Raw genomic sequence first — 18732 nt, 5'->3', positions numbered from 1 at the left:
AACATCGTCCACCACCAGAGTAGGTGGTGAGATGTGAGGGAGGGAAAGCATTCTATAGTCCCATTATTAAATCTCAGTCTTTTAGTGAGCCTGTGCCTCTGGACTGTGAACTTCAGAAATGCTTCTCAGTTCCACTTTGATGAAATAGCTAGAGTAGGCAGGAGTTGGGTATGATCTTTCCTTCAGGTTCATTAGGCTTTGATAAAACCCTGCAGGTTAGGCTCTGGTTAACTAGTTTCTTCTGAGGACAGGCCTTGTTAAGAGCAGAGTGTTGTCACCTATTTCAAAATAGTTTCTATTCTCTCTCTGCTAGAGCATGAGAGAATTTTTCTCTAATATTTACTGTGAGAACCTGAGCAAAATCCTGAAGGTAAAACTTACAAAAGTGTGTGTCAAAAAGACTGACAAGAGAAATTATTGATTTTTCAGTCTACTGAACTTTTTGTTTGTTGTTTGGACTGAGTGGTAACTTCCAATTTTCTTATGTGAGGAACTGGAAACAGGAAGTCTGCATACAATTTTGTGTACATCTCCTGATTATTCCCATTGTCTTGCCACAGTCTGTGCTTCCTATTACATGTGTTGCATTTATTGACAGTATCCTTTCATTTCAAATCTTAATCCTTTTTACATTTTCTAGTACACTCTTGAATATATCTACATGTCTAATGTATAAGAAATTATTGGATCTTATATGCAATAAGCTACAGTGCATAATATTTGATGAATCTATCCTCAGATCTAGTTACCTGGGAATATAACTCAACCATTGCTGCTCTTAACACACAATAAGCTGGAAAGGCAACTTCCCTCTTCTCAAGATATACACTCTGGGAAGTGAAGCACAGCCCCTACATCTTGGACTTTGCCTGAAATGGTCATAAGGCAGCAATATTATATTGATATCCAGGCTCTCTTTCTTCTTCTTTTCTTCCCAAACTCCTTTATAAAACTTGAAAAGCATTTTTACTCTTTATTTAGGATAGAGGAACATTAGCTTTCATATTATCAAGTATTACTTGAAACTCTTTTTATACAATTTGTAAGCTCTTGTACTTTGGAAAAAACTTTCTTAAAATGTTATCTCTTGCAATTCAAATCGTTAAACATTATTGTTTTTGATATAAGTTATCTAAATTCTATTTTGAAACTCAACAGGCTTCTTAGACTGATTTATAATCTGAGATTCCCCTGAGATGATAAATGACAATGATTTAATGACTGGAGGGCCTAAAGTCAATAAGAATATACAGGGAAAAACTACATACTTTAGTTTTAAAAATGAAAGAACATACACAGTTAAAAATATAAGAATTGGATTTTAGTAGGAATGATACAGATCTTTAAACACACAGTGCCATGGTTCTTTATAGATTGTCTTGGATAATATCAATGATTTCATGGTAAACTTTATCATAGACATCTAATCCAAACAAAAAGTCTATATGATTGTAGTAAGAAATAGTTTTATGATAAATGCAGTTTGTGATTTCAGAATGTAGAATTTTAACGTCTTCGGGGTCTGCCAATAAGTCCCTTTCGCCATTCCAAATTGCGGTTGCTACATTCATGTTTGTCACATTGTATAATGGAGATGTTGTCTAAAAATAAATGAGTGAAAAAAGAGTTTTCATAGGAGATGATACATTAGAAGGTTTTCATTACTAGTTGTTTAAAAATGATGATTTTAAATACTGTTTTAAAATAAGTCAAATTTAATGGATTCAACTTAATGGATCTGCTGAAACAAAGGTATAAAAGCATGAATAGGCATTACAAGTTTCACCTGAAAATAAATCATACATAAATTTAAACTAGACAGTTTGCTCTATTCAAAATATTCAAACACTTCACAGAGGTAATTTAAGTACTATTTATAAAACATAAAATATTTTAAATCAAATTTTCTGTGGCAATATTACTATCAATATGTTAGTCAATAAATTATAAGTATTCGCAGTCAGTGTCAACTCTGATCTCACTGAATTTGACTTTCAAATTTTATATGAAGATCAGACTTTTATATGAGCAGATCACATCAGGCCTGGAGTTTAGCTGAGGCAGAAAAGTATGAAAGAAAAGCACAAACTTCGAAGTCAGACAGACTTGGGTTCTAGTGCTTCCATAATTTTGTCATTATACAATTTTTTTTTTTGAGACGGAGTTTTACTCTTGTTACCCAGGCTGGAGTGCAATGGCGCGATCTTGGCTCACCGCAATCTCCGCCTCCTGGGCTCAGGCAATTCTCCTGCCTCAGCCTCCTAAGTAGCTGGGATTACAGGCACGCGCCACCATGCCCAGCTAGTTTTTTGTATTTTTAGTAGAGACGGGGTTTCACCATGTTGACCAGCATGGTCTCGATCTCTCAACCTCGTGATCCAACCGCCTCGGCCTCCCAAAGTGCTGGGACATTATGCAATTTTTACCACAGTCTCATAGACTTCTAATTTTTCCTAATTATTATATATGTTTTCTTATCTTTCCAAATAGAATAACTGGTTTTAGGGTCAATAAATATATTACACCTATTATTTCTTATTAACCAAATGTAAAGCTATGCATATAAAAAACACAATTTTTTTCCTCTTGAGAGACAATGACTTCTTCTACTGCCTGTCAACTTTTCTAGACTTATCCAGAATATTTGTTATTAAAATACAAAGAAAACATGTAAAAGCCACTTTGGTTGGATGTGACAATATGCATTCAAATAAACATCATCTTCATCTGCTGGTCCTTGTCAGTGTGTTATTGTACTCTGGGGATTTATAGTTGATCCTTAATCTATAGCAAAGTCATCTGAACAATCAGAAAGGGGGAGAATTTTTATTTCATAGAGAATTATGTACCTGATTATAATGAAGCAAGTTCAGATCAGGACTGCCCCAGTCATAAGCTTTCAAATGAGTAGAATTTAAAAGCTGAAAGAGAAACAAACAAGAAGACCATATCATTTGTTCATAACAGTGGCAGCTGAGCAAGTTAAGCATGCAATGCATATATACCCCCATTTTACTGGGTCTGCTGGTATTTATGCAGCTGGGTTTCTTGGTTCTTCTTTTCCTTTGGATACATAAATAAATAGAAGGGGTTGGAGATAGGGGAAGGGGAATCTAAAGAATATAATTTCATTGTCTTTATATAAATGTACATACGTCCATGGCCTTTTTCTACCAGGAGGGAGCCTCTTTTGGGGAAAGTAACATCAGGCTCCCTCAGATTTTCAGCTTCATCAACAGAGACCATCACTGAGTGTCTTGTACTCTAAGATAACACATGCCTAAAACACGTTGCTTCAAACAGAAGGGCTCAAGAGTTTGTCTCAGAAGTTACTTTTTGCTTTATCCCTTTATACTCACAGCCTCACCACCACTTTCTGGCCAAGGTTACTTATGACCTTGACATTTCTAGCACTTCGATCAATTCTGAGGAACTTTTTCATGTTCTCTATTGGCAGCACTTGACATAGTTGTTCATTTCCTCATCCTTGAGATCTTTCCTTCACTTAGCTTCTGGAACACCACAATTTTCTTGATCTTCATTTTCACTTACTGTTCTTTTCAGCTTTGTTTAGCTGATTTAGTTTCTGCCAACTGACTGTTCATCTTTTCAGATCTCAGTACCCAATCCTTGCTTAAAAGGATCTTATTCTTCTCTGTCTACAGTCACTTCATTTGTATTCTCACCCACTCTCTTGGCTTTATATGTCATTTACATTCAAAATGCTTATCTTCTTTTATAAGTATTTCCTAAATTCTAGGCTCCTATATACAACTGCTTACTCAATGTCATCACTTAAATATCTAAAACTTATTTTATCTTTCCTCCAAACCCTTCTATCATCAAACCTCCTCATCTCCTTTAATGGCAATTTTATCTTTTCATTACGTGTCAGAAACTTTAAAATCATCCAAGACTCTCTTTCTCTCTCACCTACAGAGTTCATTGTTAAACCTTGTTGCCTGCATGTTCATGATATACATGTACATGATATCCATATGCTTATTCAGACTCCATTCATTTTCACCACCTCCACTGTCAATACATCAGTCCAAGCAATTGTTAAATCCCATTTGGATTATTGCAATAATTTCCTAACTCCCACGGCTTTCACTCTTGTCCCACTATAGTCTGTCTACTCAACATAGCAGCCAATGTGTTCCTTTTAAAAGTGTAAACTATATCATGTCACTTCCCTGCTCAAAACATGTAGTGCCTACTCATTTCACACAGAGTGAATGCCAAAGTCTTTACAATGGCATACAGATCCCTCTTAGTTGTTATTTTTGCTTCCTTTCTCTAAGTTTCCCTTTTACTTCAGCCACACTTGCTTCTTAGCTGAGCCTCCCAGAAATGCTACTGAATATGGGTTTTGCATTGGCTACTCCTTCTATCTAAAATGTTTGCTCCACCCTCAATTGTATGGTCTAAATCTTGTGTCCCTGCAAAATTCATATGTTGAAATCCTAACCCCCAAAGTAATTGCATTAACAGGTGGAGCCTTTGAGGGAGGTGATTAGGTCACGAGGGCACAAGGAAACTCTTTTGCCCCTTCTACCATCTGAGGACATAGTTAGAAGGTACCATCTATGAACTGGAAAGTGGGCCTTTACTAGACACCAAATCTGTTAGCATGTTCATCTTTGATTTCCAAGATTAAGCTTCCAGAATTGTGAGGAATAAGAAATAAATTTCTTTTGTTTATAAATAAAACAACAAAAATGTATAAATTTCTTTTGTTTATAAGCTTCCCAATCTATGGTATTTTGTTATGGCAGCCCCAGACATCCATAGGGCTAATTACCTCACCTCCTCCAAATATTTTTTCAAATGTCACCATCTCATTGAAGCCTGACTTAACCTTTCTGTTAAAAAATACAACCCACTTCCCAACATGCCTAATCCCTTTTCCCTACTCTTTTCCTGCAGTTTCTCCATAGTTCTATTCATCCCTTCTAACACATTATAACAGGTTTTAAAGTTGACATGCTTATCATTTATTATCTATGTACCTACTAATATGTAAGCTTGAGGAAGACAGCAGTTCTTGTTTTGTTCACTGATGTAGCCCAAGAACACAGAATAGTACACAGACATAGTAGGTGTAAAATAAATATTGTTACAATGGATAAATATTTGCAAAAGTTGTTTAGATTTTTCTAGTCTAGCCATCACCAGAGAAGAAAGTATAACTTATCTTACCTAAATATCAGTGATAATAAATGTTTTCAGTAATTTATATCAAATCAATTACATTACAGATTTAAACATTTTGTAAACAAAAAAACCTTACCCAATATCTTAATGATTTTTTTTTTTTTTTTTGAGACGGAGTTTCGCTCTTGTTACCCAGGCTGGAGTGCAATGGCGCGATCTCGGCTCACCGCAACCTCCGCCTCCTGGGTTCAAGCAATTCTCCTGCCTCAGCCTCCTGAGTAGCTGGGATTACAGGGATATTTTAAAGTTACCTAGTGTTTATGAACTTTAATGAACATTCATAATCATTAATCTTTTCAATTCTTACAATATTTTTCTAAGTAAAATCAGAGAATTGTTAATTTCACTTTAAAAATAAAGAAAACTGATTCAGGAAGATTAAATGAGATGTTCAATGTCATCATGCCACTAAGGTCCAGAGAAACAATTTAATCTGGTCTTTTGATCTGAGAAAACTGTTCTTTATACTATGTTATCCTGGTTTTCAACATTAAGATTACATTCACGCCGTATTTTTCTGTATCAGTATCATTTTTTGAACAAACATTAGTTGGGTATCTGCCATATGCTTAGAACTGCTGGCCTTGGAAATACAAAAGTGAACAAAACTTCTCGTGGTCCTCAAGGAGTTAACAATTCAACAGAAGAGAAAAAGCAGTCTAGTGAAGCATTTCAGAGTAGGCATTAGGATAACTGTTCCAATCAGATTTTTAAAAATGAAATAGCTTTGAATCGTTGGGCAAGTCAGTTACAGGACATGGCCTAGATAATTCATAGTCTACTGCTCTATCATTTTCTCAACTGTAAAACATAGATATTTATATTGCTGTAACACTGTTTAGATTTAGACAATTATTAAATTATGCTACTAACATTTTATTTTTATTTTTATTTTTGAGATAGAGTCTTATTATGTCACCCAGTCAGGAGTGCAGTGATGTGATCTTGGCTCACTGCAACCTCCACCTCCAGGGTACAAGCTATTCTCCTGCCTCAGCCTCCCAAGTAATTGGGATTGCAGGCATGAGCCACTATGCCCGCCTGATTTTTGTATTTTTAGTAGAGACTGGGTTTCACTATGTTAGCCAGACTGATCTCAAACTCGTGACCTCTCCGACCCTCTAGGCCTCCCAATGTGCTGGGCTTACTGGCATGAGCCATCAGGCCTGGCCCCAGTATTTTATAAACTATAAGGAATTACACAAATATATAATAACTTAATGTTATCTTTATAAATTTATTACTCTATGGCTGTGGTATGATCCCTAGAATAATGAGGTAAACCATGATTAGTGTAAATTAAATTGTATTGAAATACACTTTAGCAGTTATACCTGACTCCAATGGAGCATATTTTGAACAGATGTTCCTGCTGGGTTGTGTGAAAAGTATACATCCAAACGACTCTGAGGGGTTAAAAACAAAAGCTTTTTTATATTAGCTGAATCATAGAAAGCATAATCTCTTAATATTTATTGGACTAAATTATTTTAAGAAAATTAATTTTAAATTAATCATATTAATAAATCATCAAATTATATTTTAATTATTGCACAATTTTTACATTAATATAGAAGCTATTATTGAATTTCTTTCTTTTTTTTTTTTTTTTAGGCAGAGCCTCACTCTGTCGCCCAGGCTGGAGCGCAACAGGTGTGATTTTTGCTCACTGCAACCTCCGCCTTCCGGGTTCAAACAATTCTCCTGCTTCAGCCTCCTGGGTAGCTGGAATTACAGGCATGCATCACCATGCCCGGCAAATTTTTTGTAATTTCAGTAGAAATGGGGTTTCACCATGTTGGTCAGGCTGGCCTCAAACTCCCAACCTCATGATCCACCCACCTCAGCCTCCCAAAGTTCTGGGATTACAGGCATGAGCCACCATGCCCAGCCACTATTATTGAATTTCTAAGTTATTTGGTCTGTCACCCTACTAAAAACAATCAAATGTGACTGAAAAACAATTATACACACCCATACACAAACACCTTTTGAAAACATTAAAGAATTAACAAGATAGAAATAAATTACCAAAATAAATTGAGGAGATGAATAAGGAACACCAGATAGGACAAATAAAAAGCACATAGCAAGATGACAGCCATAAATCTAATCTTAATAATTACATAAAAATAGATTTACTAAATGTAATCCAATTAAAAGGCAAAGACTATGAAAATGAATTTTAAAATATTGTTAATATTATAGCTGAAGACATAAAATAAAAGCTTTATAATATCTTCCAGGAACAATAAGAACAAAAACAATCATAAAAATTGACCCATCTGATTGAAGATGCATATATATATATATATATATATCCACATATATATCTATGTATCCATTTATACACACACACACACACACACACACACACGCAAAATGGAATATTAATAAGCCATAGAAGAGAAAAAAAATTCTGCTATTTGTGACAGCATAGAGGAATCTGGGGGCATTACTGAGTTAAATAAGCCAAATAGTGAAAGATGAATACTGTATGATATTACTCATATGTAGTATCTTAAATTAAGAAAAAAAATAAACAAAAAATAAAAATGGGAGCGGTCATAGAAACAGAGTAAAATGGTGGTTGCCAGGGTCTGGCAGGTAGGAAAAATGGGGACATGGTGGTGAAAGGCTACAAACTTTCAGTTATACGGTAAATACATTTTGAGGATCTAATGCACAGCATGGTGATTAGCTAAAAATACTGTACTGTATACCTGAAATTTTCCATTAAAAATAAAAGAAAAAAAATTTTCTAAAAGAATAGATCTTAAGCATTCTCACCAAAAATGTGACTAGAGGTGATAGACGTATTAATAACTCGATGTGGCAGTTATTTCATAATGTATTTATTTGTCAATTGTACCTCAATAAAGAGAAAATTTCTTTTGTTTTCATTGCCATCCAGGCTGCTTGAAACTGTCAAAAATAAAGTTCTGACAGGACCATTTTAAACAGCCTGTACAGAAATTTTTAATAGAAACATTCCATAATTAAAACTCAGGTATTTATTATATCCTCTGATTATAATTTTTCTCTGTGTTTGAAATAAGCTCCAATATAACGCTTAGTTTTCTGGTACACTCCAGATATTCCTTCCATCCTGGGTCACTGCTGTTTACCTTAATGTAGGTCAGAAGCTTATACAACACAAAGCACACTGTTCTGTTCATCTTTCTGGATGAAGAAGTACACAGTAGCTTTCATAAACACCCATAAGGCCTATCTATGAGCAATCTGAAATGTTTACCAGAGTCTCTACTTCATCTTTATCAGAAAGATAAGAAGGAATCCATTCCCTGAAAGGGAGCTAAATCGTAGCCACACACCCTTGACAGCTGCATTCAGATATCTCAGGCTTATTTCCCTTTTTAAGAGTTAGAATTTCTTTTTGTAAATCATAAAAAAAAGTAACACCTGGACAAAGTCAACATTTTGGTTGTTTGATGATACGTTTTCCAAGTTATATTGTGAGCATTTTCATCATCTGTTCTTCTTTGTATCATGACTTGCTTTCATTTCTCTGTGGCTGGTTTTTCATACCCAGAAAACAGATTCCACTCACAGCCTTTTTATAAAAACTACCAGATTCTTTTTTTGGTTTTACATACTGGTTTTAGGAAAATAATTTTAAGCCAGACCCTACTTCCTCCACAGACCTTGCTAGGCTCAAGAGACTGATTCAAGCTTAATGACAGTTTCACAATTACTATTTCCAAACACACTATGCGTGAAAATTTTCTACTTCCAACTTCCTACAATTCCAGCTAAATTAAGACACAGTCATATTACAATCTACAACATTGTCAACTTCTGCTGCAGAAGAACTGCCACAGATTTGAAGGCTAGAAAACCAGAGTATAAGCTTTTCTAATAATTTACACACAAAAAAGAGTTCTCTGAGACATCACATTGTAATTACGAAAAATATAGAATTGACTAAATATACTACCCAAGTCATAGAATTAATGGATAAATCAAGTAAAAACAAACACTGTATTTATGATTCTTCCAGTTCTCTCATAGTAGTGCTTAATACCACATGAACAGAAGAATATGAAAAAGAGGGAATATGAAAGTAATCCTATTTGCTTTCTATGGCAGGAGGTACATTGCTCATATCTTTATGAGTGGAAAAGAAGACAACTGAGTTTATTTCTTACAGCATTCTGAAAATAAGGTAAGATCGAACAAATTCAACAAAGTCAACAAACATGTCCTTGTGGTATGAAAATGTGTTTGGGAATTAAGAGAACACTCTCTTTCTTTGAAAGTATATATTGGCGCTCTTTGAGACGTTCTTAAGGAGCCCAGGAACAAGAACTAACCGTTAGTCTAATTGCCACATTTACTTCTTCCAAATCTAGATGTTTAATTTAATGTGAGGAAAAACACTTCAAATAAATGCCTATATCCTTAAAAGAACCTATACACAATCAATCCAAAGGTTTTGGTAATAGCAGCTTGAGTACCACAATAGTTTCCCACTCCAAGAGTATTGCTAAAAGCTAGAAACTGAAAGATAATTGGCAGGCACTAATTCTAATTATGAAAGGATGAACAAGGATGGGAAAGAGTATTAGGAGCCAGGAGGAGGAGTTGTGGGAAACAAATAAATAGAAGAGGACCTAAATCTTAGAAGTCTCAGGAAACTAATGCCCAACAGCAAAGGTCAATAAAGATACCCATCACACCAGCTGCTTTTGAATATTTACAGACAGCAAGACGAATACGGAGGTAAAACAATCCCAGCATGTTAATGCAAATTAATTGTACAATGTCGGTGTAGTCATAAAATCAGATAGACTAAGAATCTGACTACTAGTGTATGTGGATGAAACACAAAATGACACAAGGTATAACACAAGCACTATTATTATTATACTTTTCAAATGTTGGAAAGTATATATATTTCAAATATAAGTTGTTCTTACCATATTTAAGTTTTTTTGGTCATATCCAAACATCATAAACAGGATATTGAGGCAAATCTTATCAAAAATCTGTAGTGGACACAGCTTTGAACCAACAAAATGTTTAAATGAGGTTTTAGATAAGAAGTCTTGGTTGCCAGAAAACACCTGTAAAATACATTTATTTTATCCACATTTGGACGATCACAAAAAGTAATAAAGAAATGATGTAGTAATTCACTATGCATACAACCAAATAAATTATCTCACAGTAGTTTGAAAATTTTAAATAAAGGAATAAACTTGGAAGCAGGATGTAGAGATGGTTTGGCCACTGGATTTCCTCTCACACTGAGGTTCTAAAAGTATAATAAGTAAAATTGCATCCCTCTGTAAAAATAAAGGCAAAACTCTAGTGTAAATGAAACCAAACATTTCAATTCATACATGTGGTTGTTTATTATAGTCAAGATCTCTTATTTTGAAAGCACAGAATTACCATTTTGGGTTATCAATGATGTAAAAGAAAGGTGTAACATACTTTCACTATTGACTTCCATTTGTAAGTCATTCTAATTAAAGGACTTTTTAAGTACTTTGTGGAAAAAACTGGTGCTAAGGCAAAAAATATTTTGATTCTTTCAGCTATCTTTGGTATAGTAGAAAATGTTATGAAACCTAAAAGAAAAGAAGATACAAATTATTAAGCTATTCTTATGCAATTACTACCATGTAAGAGATGACACCATGGAGAATAAGTTAAAAAATAGTTTCTGAACAATTAACTTATTTATTTCTTAATTCACTTATCAAACACTTTTTAATCACCCAGTGTATAATATATTGATCATAACATAATACTGATAATTAGGGTTTCTACAATGTATCGACCATAAAGAATGATAATTTAGCAATAAATCAGACATATAACACCATAGTTTAAAGATTAGGAGCAATATTGAACATTTTTTATTATGGACAATGGTAAAAATGAAATATATGAAATTTTCAGACAGATGAATCTTACACTTTAAGTGATGTACTCAACAAATGTCACAGTTTTAATATTTAGCTTCAATATATTTTAAAACTCCTTACCTTTTTATACAGAGGATACTAAGCATCTTATTTTATCAATAGTTTAGAGGCATTAATGTGAAAATAGTAATTTTCCCTTTGCCATCTTATCAAGCTATCTACTTACACACATATAACCACTTCTGAGTGGTTATTTATTTATTTAGGTTAGGTTCTGAGGAGCCAAACAACCAAACAATTAAGCTATGGTACTTGGTCCTCATTTTTTTCTTATTTCTATGTTTTCAGCAATTCCTGGTTTTAGATCTTTGAATAGTTGATGATAATTTGGACTAAAAGACACATATATGACATATTACATGTCAGAGAAAAAACCTATAGAAAATGGGATTAGATTGTTACTCAACATGCTTTTTCTAGTAGAAAGTGGCTTATTTTTATAAGAAAATTTTAGTCATCAGCTTAGAAATGACTTATTTAATATTAGCTTCTATTACAAGATGGCTTTTTCTCCCTGTAAAGTGGAATAACACAAGTAAAGAGGTTTATAGTATGCAAGAGAATTATGTTAAGTCATAGGCAATTTATTTCTGAAAGTAAAGTTGTTAAGTATTAGACAGGCATTAGAGTTCTGACTAAAGTTCTTTTATTGTCATCTTTAAATAAAGAAGAATTTCCTAATTTTTGTGCATTTCTTAAGTTTGATCAGACTTCAATGCAAAAACATACATAGATTTTTTGTCTTTTCTGATAAACTACTATGCTACATTTTTAAAAGGGAAAATAATGTGAACATTCTATTTGTAGAACAAATAATAGTGGCAATCTCACTTTGATCTTAAGTAACATAGATATCCAACTTTTATACAATTTGAAACAAGCAAAACTACAACTAACCTTGTCTTTACAATCAATTCTTTGCTATTAGCGAAGACTCCATGTGGGATCAAAGCAGCATGTAAGATTCTGCTTTGATCCCACAAAGGGTATTCTGCTATACTATGTTGGTCTTACAGTTTTTGTTTTACTTACAGGTCTAGAAGCTTATCTACAATTTTAAGAAGTATATACATAACCTTAAAAAAGAAATTAAGGGAAATTAGCAATAATATTTCTTGGTATACCAATAGTAGTGCCCTGTGAATGGCCTACATAAAATATTTCCTCTTGTCTGGTTTTCTTCACAATGAAATCAATGGAAGCTGGAAGGTCGTATTTTGCCATCTCATCAAAACTACAAAAGAAAGAGGGAAATAAAAATAGCACTTTCTATTAATGTTATATTGATATTTGAAAATAATGAATAGGTAAATGAATAAAAGAAATTTTCTACTCTTTTGTTATTAATCAGAAAATTATATTGTATAATGTAACTTCTGAATAGAAACTCAAAGTCAAGGAAATAAAATCACAAAGCAGTCTTATAAAGAGGGTGTTTGTATATGAAAAATAGGGTAGACAAAATATATGAGTTATAGAGTAGAAGAGTACTTAAAGGAAGGATGGGGTTGGTGAATAAGGTACTAAGTAAGAAATAAAGATTATTGCTGAAACATAAAAAAAGAACTCAAAATCACACAAGTACTCTTTAATTTTCAAGCCAAAATTCACATAAATTTTAATGGTCTACGGAAACCTAAGTTGTGGAAAGACTGAGACCTATATTTTATTTTATTTCATTCAAAATGAAAACTGTGTATATATTTATAAATGAAATGCTTTAGTTTATTCATACCTGAAAGCCCAGAATTCTTTGGAATTTGTTTCTAGGTACAAGTGTTTCCTGGACCAGGTATTTCCTCTGCTATTTCCCATCCACACATCATAACCAGCATCTGCCAGAATGAAGCCCAGACTATTGTTGGGAAGATTGGAAATCCAGCTGCTGGCAGATGTAAGCAAACCATGTTGCAAGTATACAACCCTCTGAACTGAAAAAAAATGCAGAAAATTCTTTATAAATTTTGTAGTTACCTATATGAAAATCTCTTTTCTAAAATTCAAACTTTTAATATATGACAGTTAAAGATTTTTAAAAATTGTTTTCATGAGGTAAAGTTACTAATATTTATTTCCATTGTATGCCAGAGCTGTTTAATACAGTTTACTAATGGATGTCTTTCAAATAACCAAGTGGCAATTAGGTCAAATCCCACTTAAACCTACACATTTTACTGAAAGAGAATATTAAAAATTTTTATAGTAATTTGAGCACTCATACACATTTTAAGTAACACATTTTAAATAAGGGATCAATTACATAGCACAGTTGACATATTAATTGACACATGGCTATGGTATCCACTGGTCCTACCATATAACGCCCATCAAGAGGCTGCCAACCTGATAGAAAAAATGAAACAATCCCTTGAATGCTCAATGGAAGACGACAGCTGGGAGATGACATCCTGTAAGTATGGGCACTATCCTTCAGGATTTATTGTACATCTTTTTAAAATGGTGATAATCTATTGGTCATTCCCCATTAAGTAGAATACAGGAGTCTGAGGAACAAGAGCTTGCCATCACTCCAGTAACTCACTCAGGGTTGTGTTCTTGCAATTTCAGCCTCTACATATCTAGAGGCCCTCGTCTTCAAAGAGAAAATGCTCCCACCAAGGCACTATAATCACCCTAACAAACTGAAAGCTACGACCACTGCTTAGTCACTGTGCACTCTTCATTACTGAAGACTAGGAAGTTCATTGACCATAATCATAAGAAAGTAAGTCTGCTGATACAAAATGAGGAAAGAGAGAAATACATTTGTTCCTCAGGTGATCCACTGAGTCATCTTCTCCTACTTCTATGACCTGTTTTAACTGTACATGAACAAATACAATGATCACCTTATATGAATATGTAAGCCCTTAGGGATGAGGGCCTGGCTTACCCTATCAGGCAGACTAGCTGAGAGGCAGAGAAAGCTAGAATGGATGGTGGAGGAGGAAATTTATGCGTACTAGTTATGGCCTTAGGTCTTGCTTTTTAAGGGTTTACTATTGCTCCTTTCTCTGTAGAATTGCCCATGGCCAAATTGGAACTGCTTCACCTAAGAGATCATACCTCCTTCTAGGGGTAGCCTTCAGACAATGATTAATTGACATAGGAAGGCAAAAAGTTGGCTCTCTAATCACACCTCTGTAGTGCAATTTTTATGGGAACCTTGAACCCTTCTGAGATCATTTTGCAGCTAACCCCAAGCTGAGTCATATTATCCCTTAACTCTTCACCCTACTTTATCCTAATTTCCACCTTACTGCTTCCTGACAGTATTTCATCAATTAGTCACATGTACCTGAACCCCTGTCTCAGGCTCTGCCTTTAGAACACTCTAAGGTACTTGCTGTATTTTAAATTGTCTTTAAATCTTTAATAGAGTACTTGCAAAATGAGGTCATATCTTGGGGGATAATTACTATTATTATATAAAATATATGTTAATATTTTCTGCTACTGGGTATGACCTTTATAAATATGCAAAATTATGTTAATTGAGGTTGTTTCAAATTAATATCCTCTCTGAAGTATACTTTAATGATCAAAATAACTTGAAAGAATGCCCTATAATATAATCAACATTCTATTTTTTCACATCCTGTTTCCTTCTGAAAGAAACATTCTTTCAGGAGAAAAGCTAAGGAGAAAAGAAAATACTTGGCTTTTATTTGGGTAATTATATGAATAAGCAAAAGTAATCTGTTACATATTCTGCTAATAAGTGGCAGATCTAGGATTACAACCCAGATCTCCTAACAAATTCCAGTGCATTTTGTACCACACTCTGATGATTCAAACATACTTACTGTTGGAATAAAGAGCCATGAGGCTACCAGCAACCTCATCACTCTAGTACTAGAGGACAGAATCACAAAGAAGGAAATTTGTAAACGCCTTTCTTCAAACCTGGAGCATAATAATGTTATTGTGCTCCAGAGCATTTCTAATCTCTCATCAGTAGAATAAAATTCTAGAGGATTAACATGTAAGAGCAAAATGATCCACAAAGGAAGCCTGGGAAGAATGGCTTGTGTTCCATCACGACCTCTCTGTGACCAGAAAGCCAGTGTCTATTCTTGCATGTTTCTTCTTGTGGCATGCAGGAAAAGTTAACTATTCACTTAATCTTAAGATGCTTTTCTTGTCCTACATTCTCCAGGGACTGGAACAATTAAGAACTTATGACCCCAGATAGTCAACAATTCATCTTAAATTGAATATTACCTAGATTTTTATTATTGTTTGTCTTCCCATAAGGAATTCTATAAAGGCCAAGGATATAACCATCTTCAGTTACAATATCATATTCTTCATCAGGGTAGCCCCAATAGGAAATAATTTGGCTCTAGATTAAGAAAAAACAAATCTTTTAGCATAAAATTGTTATCCAATTAAGTTGAATGGTTTACTGTTTCTAACCTATTATGTATAATGAACATTGGTATTCTCTCTCAACCTCAGGCCTATCTATTTTTATTTTTGCTAATTTAGTGATTCATTCGGATAACAAGTATGTATACAACACCTGCTGAACAGCAGTTTTATAAACTAGGGATTGAAAAAATAAATAAATAAAAAAATTTTAAAAACCCGCCTTCAAAAAGATATCTCAAGAATATTTTCTTTTTTAACTACTAGTCTCTCATACTTCTACCTACCCACCCATATACAATTTAAAAATATACGTGCATCCATAAATGTTTGCATGTCTATGTGTATATCTAATCTTATATCTGAAATTTGTATGTAGGTAAATATGTAGAAGAGAAGGAGGTATATATATACATATATATATATGTATATATATACATATATATATGAAGGTATGAATATATTTCAAATTTGTGAAGGTATGAATATATTTACACATTTTTCATTACAAAGATAGAATAAGGCTGAAGGAGAAACTGAGTTATAGCATAGCAGATGAAAAACATTAACCCATATAAAAATACTTGAATATAGACATATACATTTGACTGTAAATCTATTAACTTAAAATTCAAAATTTGAAGAGTAGCATTCTCTGTTATTTCAGCAGTCCAGATTTATTTTCTAACAACTTACAATATTCATATCTGCTTCAGGGTTCACAGATCGTTGATTCTGAATAACACCATGAGTAACTCCAAGAATTCGGATAAAATACATTATTGTGAAAAGATACCACATTTGGGACCTATGTATAAAAGGGAGATGTTTATACAATTAAAATTGCAGCAAATAATACCCTTTATAAAATTGCAGCAAATAATTCTGTGAGGTAGGAAATATTATTATTTTTGGATGAGAAAACTGAGGCTTTGAAGAATTAAATAACTTGGTTAAAAACATAAAATGTATAACTGGCAGTCAGAATTCAGATTCAGGACTGCTTAATTTCAAAGTCCATGCTTTTCTGGCTACTCTATTTTGTAGATAAATTCCCTCTTAGAAGAATCCATTATAGTATTGCTCAGCCCAATTCTGAGAACTTTATCATGTATTACAAATTAATTGATGTCTGAATTAGTGATGTAATAGTATTATTACTAACCTAACACTCATTTAATGTATGCTTAATTTTTTTGTGGGAGGAGGGGATGAAGGGGAAGATTTGGAAACTTGGATAACTTTCATTCAGCAACTCAGGGTTGGCATTTTATTTTGTTTAGATAGGTGATTTTTGAGTCTCCTACATTCTGGGAAACTGGAACTCTTAAGTTTTTTCTAAAAACAATAAATCAGGGAGCCACAGAGGCTGCCATCCAAAAAGCATGACTTGCAAATCTCATGAGTCTTGTATAATAAACCAACACACTATACCGGAAAGACATGATCCAAGGATTATAAAACCCCTAGCTTCACCACTCACTAGGTAGTGACTTAAAGCAGATTATTTAACCTCTCTTGAGCATCATTTTCCCTGCCTACGAAATGCAACTAATACCTACTTCTCAGGATTGTTATAAAACTTAAATTTGACAAATGTGATATGATGTATTAGTGTAATACCTGTCACATAGCTGATATTAATATGTAACAATCCTCCTTACTCAAAAGAACAAATTACTTAAACAAGCAATTTAGGGGCGTAATTTACATGCACCTAATTGATATGTCTTTCTTACGTATTTATTAGTCCAGTCTCCAGTACACTGATAGCTTGAAAAATAATTATGTAGATTTGAAAGTTTTAAAGTGTATTCATTTTTTAAAAAACATTTTCTAACTTAAAAATTTAATTTACAGAAGCTGCACTTTTCTCCTTTGGTCCAAGTATTTATATCTGATATAATATCTGAGGTTTTCACTGAAGGCAACAGCAAAGTTTAAGACAGTATTATCAATATTTTCTACAAAAGAGAAGAACAAGAGTTGCTAATTTAAGTGCACATGGAAAAACTTTATAACATTCGGAATCACATCTAGATATGCCTCTTCAGTTGTATTCTTGGAAAACTGCTCAGCAGGCAGCAAGTCTACTCAGTCCTCTCTTCTCATGGGCTGTCTCAGATCAGCATATGGAAATAGTGGGGGAAGGAATATTTTCTCTGTCTGTACATGCAGTAACTGATATTGTAGCTTACTACACACTGCTTCCCAGCAGAGGTTTTAAAGTACTTTGTATTATATCTAGAATGAATGTATAGAGTATCATCTGAAACAATATATCTTTGAAAATGAAATTCTATTGACAATTATCTTGTGAAAACAGGCATAATCTGGACTGTTCCAGGAATCTGTACGTTATGACTGCCCAATTTATAGCCTCAAATATTTCTCAAAATTTTAATATTTTTATACAAAGAAAACACAGAAGGACCAACCTTTAATATATAGTTGTTAGTACACCTAATAACCACTAATAGGAAATGTTTAAACTGAGTACAATTAACCTTATTATTTGCAGTGACTTATCAACCACATAAAGCGACTAGCAAAAACGTTCACAAAAGTCTAGAATGTGGCCATTGAGCACTTGAAATGTGGCTAGCGAGAAACTGAATATTTCATTTTAGTTAAATTAATTGTAATATGAAAGCTGAAGCAGCGTAAAATATTTTTCTGTTAAGCACAACTTTAAATTTTTATAAGATTTACTGTATTGTTAATCCCAATTCAAGACTGTCATCAAACAAAAGCAATACTTGTTAAATATCCCATAATTGAAAACAAAAATATGGCAGAAGACATGATTTTACATTCATATCATGCTGAATGGAAAAGCTAATTTATTATCTTAATACATTGCCTTGAGACTATAAATTGGGCAATAATTTTATAGTCTCAAATATCTAGTCAACTGCTACTAGACTTTATGTTGAAATGAAAATTTTACATAATGCAATTTAATAATAATGATTTACACATTTTTCTAACGTGAATCAATATGCAGATTTTAATTATAAACAACAGCGTTTATATAAATTGGCTACAAAACTACAAGAAAAAATAGTTCATATTGATAAATTTAGAGTTGCTTTGCAACTCAAATTTGAATTTGATATTAATAATTTTAAGTTGACATGAGCGATTTAAATATACTTAACTTGGAGAGATAGAGTTTTTAAGTTAA

The 18732-nt window shown here is 33.3% G+C and overlaps 1 protein-coding gene across 2 annotated transcripts; it reads right to left on the bottom strand.

Moving 5' to 3' along the window:
• Positions 1-1214: 1214 nt before the first annotated feature.
• On the bottom strand, positions 1215-16343 carry LIPJ (lipase family member J). Of its 2 annotated transcripts, XM_003922434.3 has the most exons (9): positions 16242-16343; positions 15399-15519; positions 12910-13105; positions 12299-12408; positions 10678-10814; positions 10158-10304; positions 6552-6623; positions 2850-2921; positions 1215-1601 (listed from the first exon to the last, which is right to left on the bottom strand). In XM_003922434.3, the coding sequence occupies exons 1-9, from the start codon at positions 16323-16325 to the stop codon at positions 1368-1370; spliced, it is 1173 nt and encodes a 390-aa protein (XP_003922483.3). In that variant the 5' UTR covers positions 16326-16343; the 3' UTR covers positions 1215-1367. The 2 variants fall into 2 exon arrangements, with proteins under 2 accessions (XP_003922483.3, XP_074239289.1); XM_074383188.1 differs by lacking the exon at positions 10158-10304.
• Positions 16344-18732: the final 2389 nt, after the last annotated feature.

The sequence above is a fragment of the Saimiri boliviensis genome, chromosome 12 (genome assembly GCF_048565385.1).
Source record: "Saimiri boliviensis isolate mSaiBol1 chromosome 12, mSaiBol1.pri, whole genome shotgun sequence".
NCBI lineage: Eukaryota > Metazoa > Chordata > Mammalia > Primates > Cebidae > Saimiri > Saimiri boliviensis.
Note: the sequence above shows the minus strand (reverse complement) of the source record. Positions and strands in the feature narration are given on the sequence as shown.